Here is an 8,922-nt window from a genome sequence, read left to right on the forward strand (position 1 = left end):
AGGCTGGTAACCCTTAAACCATAACAATGAGCAGTTACTCCAGCCTCATGGATGTGTAGCAAGTTGCAGCCTATCTCACCCCAAGGTGATTTATTCATCTGTCTGTATCCTCAGTAATCAAGCCACCATCTTATGGAAAGATTGCCTCTCATTTATTTATGTCTGGCCTTATAACTTCAAACTAAGTTGCGAGTATGTCTTAATTTTCTCCATCTGTGAAAACAGATGCTGTTTATTTTGGATGATTTGCCAAGGGAGTCCAATTGCTGGGGCTTGTTACAGGAGTCAAAGTTGCTGTTGCTCCACGACAGCGTTGTGCTCGCTGTCTCGCAGGCACGCCTGGTGAGCCCCTACATCTGGTGAGCTTGGAGCTACCCATGGACGTGCCCGTGGAGCCTTGGGCTCCAGGACTTTTCTCCTCGATATTTACTACCAGGATTTTAACTTGCAGCTTTGGAAAAGTGCGAGACTGACGGGGCTATCCACAATGAAAGAAGTGTGAGGTTAATCCAAATCTTTCGTTCTCAATTTAGGACCGTTTTGTTTCCTCGCTGCATGAGGCACCTTTGTGTCTCATCATGTGGCCTTGTCCACACAGAGACACTGTGTTTTTTCAGAAACATACGTCTCTTGGCAGTGTCACTTGTGGCTGTGCTGCTCAGGCCATGGGTTTGAGGTAGGGTTAGGCTCCCCAGGACAGACATCTTCTTGACAGCATCCTTTCTGAGCAGAGGCTCTTTCTAATCACTCTGTTTTGGGCAGGATATGATGCTTTTCAAGAGCGCCACCAATATTGCTCTATCTGCTGGATGACCAGTCTTTTGCAAAGTGCTTTGCAGAGGGCCTGAGGCCCCCACTCCTGCTGGGCCAGATGTTCAGGGATACAGAAAGGGTTTGCAGATTTGGTCAGTCACACAGGGTGTGTGGGAAGAGGCTTGTGGCTGGCAGATTGCGACTTGCTGGTCGCCCCGTGTTTGTTGCAGGTTGTTTCTGCCAAACTCCTGGGAGCTGCCCACAGAAACATTTTCTAATGAAAGCTCTGGTATTTAGGATCAGTGTCATGGAGAATTTGAATTAAGAAAACCCTGATCAAGGAGAGTTCACCCAGCCAACAGCTGCCTAGGGACTTCACGAGTGCTCCATTAAAAACTTCACAGTCCAGCTCCCATCTGCTCTGCCACCTTCCCAAGGACTCCCAGGAAAGCAGAAGATATTTTTCGGTAATATTCCAGTCTCAGTTGCTTGTTTTCTGTGTATCAGGTGGAGCCAACAAGGGAAAACCAGACCTGCCTGTGCCAAGCAACACTGCAGGATGGCACCAGGCAGGGCAGGAGTCTTCTGCCGGTGCTGAGTTGCCCAACCGCTACATTTCATCAATTTTCCCCATCAGGTGATGGAGATGGATGGCAATGTCAGGCCTGTTTCTTCATTGCCTCAAAAGTCAGGAACTAGGGAGTTTGAGGCTAAAAGCTGTGTGGTTTAAAATCCCTGTTTCCTCAGGGCTTCACCTTCTTTTTCCTATTATCTTCTGTAGTACCTCTCCCCGCAGCTTTTGAAGGTATTTGCACATCTGAAGGGTCAGAGCGAGGGCTTTCCAGCACAGCAACTCAGAGAAGACAAAGGCAGACTTTCTTTTGCTGGATCTCAGTGCCTGCGCTGACCTGCGGTTCTGGGAGAGCCCTCCACCCGCGGTGGGAGGTGAGGGGTTGCTGACACAAAAGTGATGAGCTTGCGGGTGGCCACTGCCCCTTTGAAAAAAGAAAGCTATGATTAAAAAAAAAATACCCTACCAAAACCCAACTGTGTAAAGCGATACTGAAGGGGAGATGAGAGAGAAACTCCATGCAGTTTGGTCGCTTTCAGTGTTAGGCATGGTTCCAGTCTTTTCATGGACAGTTTGTAGGAGACTGGCCAATGCTGGGGCAGCGAGACCCAAGGGAGGAAGAACACGGCTTTCTTTAAAACTGAGAGACGTGTTTCATTGGTGACCCTTTTTTCTTCTAAGCAAGCTGAAAAACTCCGTCCATATAACTCAGAAGCGAAAAATAAAGATCATTTAAGAGTGAAACTCAGGAGGTGGGATCCAGGTCTTGGGTCTCCTTCAGCAGGGTGCCACAGCTCGGTTCTGCAGAGGTTTTTTGGGCAGGGTGGGAGGCAGGGACAGTGTCCTGCCCCAGCCAGCCCCCAGCTCTGCTCCCAGCTGTGGTGCAGCCCGGGCACTCCGGGCGCAGGCCATGATCTTGTGATTCTGCACCATCATCTTGTGCAGAATTGGGCCCCACCGCCCATGTTTGGCTAGTAATAGCTTCCCAATTACCTTTTAATGCAATTTAAAGAGACAGCCGATTAAATAATTAACCGTAGGGAAGAGGTTTTCTTCTTTCCAAATCTTGTTAATGCAAATATTTTTCATCAGGGCCACCCATGTTTCGGGAGCAGGCGGCGATTCCCCATTTCTTGAGAAACACTGACCCCCAGCGGGACTGCGGCTTCATCGCAGCAGCTCCTGGCTCCCCTGAGCCTCTTATTTGGGGCCTATAAAATGCAAATATGCAGGGGAAAAATATAATAAATCCATGCATTGTTTTGTCATCTCCCTTTCCCTGCAGGCGGGCTTGGATAAATAACATAGGAATTGCATTTCTGATTAAAAAGGCAGGAAATTTGCCCCGGCAAAAGCCCTGCTCTGTGGGAAAGCAGCGTTGGCCTCAGGCGTGACTTTGTTGGAGCCCCCATCACTGCTGCCCTCGGCCCAGCCGGGCTCTGCAGAGAACTGAGCCCTGCACAAGGACCCCCCACTCCACAGCTGGTTTTGGGGTGCATGGGGCAGCTCCCAGCCCAGCAGGAGCAGTGAGCTGGAACTGAGCTGCACGCCCTTCGCACCTCTCAAACAAAGCCTTCAGAGCGGGCAGGAGGCCCCGTGGGCACCACAGTTTGCCCTCACCTCACCCCCAGCGCCACCGCTGCCCTGGGCAGGATTTGCATTTCTTGCTTCCTGGCCATTCATGAATTAAGATTTTTAATTTTTTATTGCCTTCCAGCTGTCTGGAATTTAGGGAAATAATTACAGTGGAAATTATCAGGAAAGGACTGGAACAGCTGGAGCCTGAGCTTGCACCCACCTGGAAATCCAGGCAGAGAGGGGTGTATCCTGCGCCCCTGCACAGAGAGGCTGGCGGTGCAAAACATGGGGTCTGAGCGGTTTTTTTCAGCTGAAAAGAGACTGAGACATTGCTGGCAACAAGGGAGAAAGGTGAAACGAGCAGATTTCTGCTGCAGGACAGGGCTCCTCTCGCTGATGCACTGTTCTGGGATGGATTTGCAAGCAGAGCCAGGAGCTCACCCTGCAGTGCTGGTCCTGCACCTCTCGCCTTAGTTGCATTTTGGCCCCAATGTGTTTTGCTGTTGCTTCACATCTGGGCTGGGGTTATCCAAGGGGAACACCAGACTTTTGTTGTGCTCCTGGAGCATTCCAGCCAGCGCCTGTTGTGGTATGGATTTTACTCTGGGGGACAACTGGAAAGAGGGCTCATTTGTTGAAAATTGGCCAAGCAGGGACACCAGGGACTGCACAGCCTCACCCAGCACCTGGGGCAGGATTGGTCCCACCAGAGCCCCTCCTGGGAGACGTCCCCCATCCTGCCCCAGCCCCCCACAGCAGCCGTCACCCCGTGTGTGCCTGTCATATCACCCATAGCTGGGGACGTGCTGCCCACAGCCTCCCCCATTGCACCATTTTTGTGCAGACCAGACCTGGGGATCAGTTCATGGGCTCAGCTCCCCTTACTCCTCTCCAGATCCCCCTGCTCTGCCCAGCCAGGATGCTGCTAGATACCAAAAAATATCTTGTTGATGCATTTGAAGCAGCCATGCCAGTGCAAGCAGCTGCCTGATCACCAGAGTGGGCTAGACCCCTGGTCCCCATTGCCTAGAGCAGGCAGGGTTCCCTCTTGCTGCCCCCAGAAATGAGGAGAAAGCAGGGTTGCTGCTTCTGAGTTGGCTTCGGTGCTGCAGTTGGAGGCTTCGGAGCTTTTCGGTGTCCACTTGGCACGATCTGGGGTTTGAGGCGACTCCTAGGTGACGGCCCCGGCTCTGTTTTCCAGTGCGCTGTGCAGAGCTGCAGATCCAGCTGACGGAGGCCATGTCCACGCTGGCTGGCCAGAAGGAGCTCATCGCCAAGCTGGAGCACGACCTCAGCACCATCCAAGCCTTGTCCGCCGTGCATCGCCCGGATGCAGAGGTAACCCCGACCCACAGTGCTCAGCTCTCTGCAGTGGGCAGGGACCGCTCAAGATGTCTCCAGGGGTTGACTGTCACAGATGAGGGGTCAACAGCAGGCATGGGGGTTGTTTCATCACCTCCTCTTTCTTCTTCTTTTTTCTTTTTTGTTCCTTTTTCTTTCTTTCTCATGACTTGCACAGCAATGGGATGGTGCTGGAAGGGAGAGGGTGGTGGCATCCAGGGACCATCCAGCCCTTCTCTTTCCTGGGCAAAGGATGGGATTTGAGGGCTGAACACCAGCCTCTCCATGTTGTCTCAGCCTTGATCCTTGCAGAATGCCTGGTTGGCAGTGATGCTTCCCCCGAGGCTGTGGGTGATGGAGCGGTAACAGGATGCAGGAGGGGTTTGCTCTGACCGGGCTCCTTCAGGTGGGTGGGAAACACTTAATCTCTTCTGCTTGTGCTGCCCAGGGTGCGGCCACTCCTAGCCTGGAGAAGATACCTGAGCCCATCAAGGAGGCCACGGCGCTGTTTTATGGTGAGAGCCAGGAGCTGTGCTGCAAGCCAGGGTGCTGGCAAGGGCCATCCTGCTGCCATGGGCAAGGGGGGGTCACCTCTTTAGGGATGGTGGCACGAGGATGCTGCTATGCAGGCGCAGACATCGCCTGCTCAGCCTGTCCTTTGCTGGGGCCAGTGATGGTTTTCGATGCTTGGCAAGGTTTGCCCGTTCTCCAGCTGCTCCTGAGATGGTGCAGTGGGCACATGCCAGGCATGGCTCCATGCCGAGTCGGTGACCCCAAGCTGAACCAAACACTCTATGCATTAACTTCTGCTCTTTCTGCATCAAATCCGCCTCCAGAGCCAGTGAGCTACAGATATCCTTTACTTTGGCTCCCACACTGAGATCTGCAGTTGAAAATGAATCAAACAAATAATGATGCTTGGCTCCTCTGGAAGAAAACCTGCTTCCTTTCCTTTTTTTTGTTGTTTTCTGTTTGGAAAGTTTTTGAAAACACACAATAAACAATATCACAGCAACCGTCCCAACAAGCCAAACAACCTGCAGCCACCCATCCTGCACTATGAATAGCTCCTCTGTGCAGCCACTTGAACCACGGCCTCGGGGACATATTTCTCCTTGGCTACAGATTCCTTCTGCTGCTGGGAAGTCAGAGTGGGAAAGGATGGCCACCCCTCCCACCCGGTACCAGCAGAGCCCCATTGTGGGGAGTAGCCACTTGGGGCACCCACAAAATGGGGCTCCTGGGCAATGGAGGGTTGGGGTCCTGGGAAAGCAGCCATGGGCGACACCAAATAATGCAATTGGTTGTCCCTGGGGAGTGAAGCTCTCCATTCCCAGGGTAAGTTCCAAAAGGTGGAAAAAAAGCATAAAAACTAGTCAATGCTGTAATAGCTGTGCACAGGAGTTCATCTGCCTGGGTACCCATGTGGACCCGTGGTGTCAGAGGTGGGATGTTGAGCAAGGCCCCTTGCTCCAGGGGGGATGGTGGGCATCTGCCGGGTGGTCTCTCATGCCAAGCCTTGTCCACAGGTCACTCACCATCCCCTGGCACCTCAGTCCCCGAGGGCCAGATGGACTCGCTCCTCTCCATCATCTCCAGCCAGAGGGAACGCTTCCGGGCCAGGAACCAGGAGCTGGAGGGGGTACGTCGGATGGGGGATGGTTGGCTGGGCTGCAGGAGCTGTGGTCAGGAGCTGGCTGCTTTAATGACCTGTGGGGAATTTATTATCAGCACAATGCAGGCAGCAACACTGCAAACAAGAGTAAAATGTATTATGCTGTTAGTGGGGCCAAAGCCTCCCCCACCCCTTCGGTGTTGCTCCAGTTCAAGGACAGGTCCAAATCCATGTCACCTTGCAGGTGTGCTTGGCTGCCTGCTGCAGCATTTGGGGGTACCATATGAAAAGCACGCAGGGAATGTGGTTTGGGGTGAAAACCCCATAGCTTAAAATGACCTCTTCAAATCTGGCCAGTTGGCTTTGTACTTTCTGGGGGCGGCAGGTCTCAGCCCAAAGCCACCCACAGCCACCTTGGCTGCCCCAGCCCATATTCAGGTATGGGGTGACTGGGTTTGTTAATGGTTTGGGACTGGGGCCCCATTCGGTGGCAGCTGGAACAATTTTAATTGGAGTGCAATTTAATTCAAAGCAGAGGGATTTTAATTGCTGAGAGGGGACTGAACCCCAGCTGGATGCACCAATCCACCCCCCCTTCTGCCTCCCACCCGGTCAGGCCCTGGCCTCACTGCTAACGGCCCCCTTGCTGCCCCCACGCAGGAGAACCGCATGATGCAGCACACAGTGCATGCCCTGCAGAGCGAGCTGGACAACCTGAGAGCTGACAACATCAAGCTCTATGAGAAGATCAAGTTCCTGCAGAGCTACCCTGGCCAGGTGAGTGGCTGTCTGTCGCTCCTCCGGCTGGGTTCACGTGGACGGACAGACCGCAAACACAGACCATTGCCCTCCATGTACAAAGAGCAATGGGGAAATTGCACGTTGCCCACATGCAACTTGCATGGAAGTTGAAAATGGGAGCGGTGACCAGCAGCGAGCCGCTTGGCTTCCTGTTCTTTCAGACAGCTAGGGTCTGTCCCCAGATGAGCAGAAACCAGCCCAAGACCATCCCAGTAATGCCACGAGAAGGCTGGGGCACAGGGTCAGACCTTGCTGAACCTGCTGTGCTGCGTCCCTCAGTACTTTCATCCCTGGAAATCCCTGGGGCTTTTGAGAGTGGGTTGAGCTGCGCCTGGGGAGCCCTCAATTGCAGCCACTTCCTCAGTGGAGCTGGGTGATTGTCACCTCGGGCTTTGCTGACAACTGCAACAGTGACAATAACTGGGGAGGGGACATCAATTCAAATGGCAACTCCTCACCCTGCCGTCCTCCCCTGAACCTGCTGTCTTTCTTAGTCATAGGATCATTAAGGTTGGAAGAGCCCTCTAAGATCACCAAGTCCAACTGTCAACCCAAACCCCCATGTCCACTAAATCATGTCGCAGAGTGCCACGGCTCCATGGTTTTTGAACACCTCCAGGCATGGTGGCCCTACCACTGCCCTGGCCAGCCTGTTCCAGTGCTTGACCGCTCTTTCATAAAGAAATTTTTCCTGATCTCCAATCTAACCCTGCCTTGGCACAACTGGAGGCCATTTCCTCTCATCCCATCGCTTGTTACTTGGGAGAAGAGACCAACACCCAACTCCCTACACCCTCCTTTCAGGGAGTTGAAGAGTTCCACCATGGCTGGACTGAGTCCGTTTTATTGATGGCTATTTTAATAGCATTTGGGGATAGGAAACTCCTACAGCTGTAGAAGGCCTTATTTGGTTCTTTTATTTGTGTCTCAGTGATGACTCTGGGTCAGTCCTTCTGACATTTTTGAACGCTTCTCATGCTGAAGATCATATCCCTGTTTGTCTGCTGCCACGAGGCAAACCCCAAACGCCACTCGCATGGTTGAGAGAGCAAAAGCCTTCACCGCGGCAGCACAGGGGATTGCATAATTCACCACCTAATTGGGCATGTGACATGTTAAAAATAATCATCAAAGATCATTCAATAAGGCCAGGCTGCAGTGAGTTCATTGCCCCCTAATGTGGGAGCTGGTCTCATCGCTGGCTTCTGCCCACGGGGTGACCTGGATCATATTGCGGTGCGTAAGGGCATATTTGCTAAAGGTCTGCGTGCTGTGGGGTTTGCCCGCAGTGAAACGGAGCCACTGGCCAGTGGGCTGGGGTGGCCGGACAGGAGGACAACCAGCAGCAGGCAGTGATGGGGCTAGAGGGACCTCAGGAATGTCAGCATCGCTGTGCTGGTGCTGGGGGGAGAGGGCTGGGTTAGCACTGAGCCCTGGAGCAGAGATGTGCAGTCCACATATCTGGGAGCCAGAGCTCACACCGGACCGTGCCCGTGCCTGGTGACAGCACGTGTCATTTCCAGGCTGGTTTTGGGTAGGAACAATGTGGAATCTGCAGTTCTTGTGACCTGCAGAGGTAGCACTGGAGAAAGGAGGAGCAGGGTTGCGCAGGCTGTGTGAGCATCCTTGAGGGCTCTCTGCCACAATTCATCTGGTGCCACCCGTGAGGCTGTGCAAGGGGATCCTCTGTCCTGGGAATTTAAAACTCAGCCTTTCTATACTGACCTAGATCTTCCACTTCTTTCAAGGAGTTTTCTTCCCTTCCCTTTGCCCTTTGCCCAGCTTGTATGTGTAAACAATTATTTCCTCCTCCTAAACTACTGCTTCCCTCCTACCTGTCCCAATAGCGTGGGATTTGCAGTAGCACAGACGTTTCCAGGTGAGCTCCCTGCGGTGACACAGGTGACTGTTAATTCATGGAAGAAGCAAAAATACAGGGACACTCCCCCTGGAGTCCCCATGAAAGGAGGGACTGTGTTAAATAGCCCCTGTTGTTTGAAGGGGATGGATCCTATCGGCCCCATGGGTCAGCTCTGGGCTGTGCTGCTCCATCCTTTGGGGTCATTTCCTCCAAATGAGCAGCTCAGGGGAGGCCGAGGGACTCTGGCCCTGTGCTTGCAGGGACAGGGACAGGCAGCTACAGCAGCACCAGCGCCCACCGGCTCTCACCCTGCCTCTGGTCCCACAGGGCGGCAGCAGGGACGACACCGAGCAGCGCTACTCCTCCCAGTACGAAGAGCGCCTGGACCCCTTCTCCTCCTTC

The 8,922-nt window shown here is 53.3% G+C and overlaps 1 protein-coding gene across 1 annotated transcript in view; it reads left to right on the plus strand.

Moving 5' to 3' along the window:
- Nucleotides 1-4,103: 4,103 nt before the first annotated feature.
- LOC104544348 (protein CASP-like) overlaps nucleotides 4,104-8,922 on the plus strand; it is a gene marked incomplete at its 5' end in the record, with an annotated part of 9,789 nt that continues 4,970 nt past the window's right edge. The window contains 5 exons of the mRNA XM_010189196.1: nucleotides 4,104-4,240; nucleotides 4,692-4,758; nucleotides 5,773-5,885; nucleotides 6,519-6,635; nucleotides 8,848-8,922. The exon at nucleotides 8,848-8,922 is cut by the window's right edge and continues 1 nt beyond it. Coding sequence (XP_010187498.1) covers nucleotides 4,104-4,240; nucleotides 4,692-4,758; nucleotides 5,773-5,885; nucleotides 6,519-6,635; nucleotides 8,848-8,922 — 509 coding nt within the window. The remainder of the gene's footprint in view (nucleotides 4,241-4,691; nucleotides 4,759-5,772; nucleotides 5,886-6,518; nucleotides 6,636-8,847) is intronic.

The sequence above is a fragment of the Mesitornis unicolor genome, unplaced genomic scaffold (assembly GCF_000695765.1).
Source record: "Mesitornis unicolor isolate BGI_N332 unplaced genomic scaffold, ASM69576v1 scaffold18727, whole genome shotgun sequence".
Taxonomy (NCBI): domain Eukaryota; kingdom Metazoa; phylum Chordata; class Aves; order Mesitornithiformes; family Mesitornithidae; genus Mesitornis; species Mesitornis unicolor.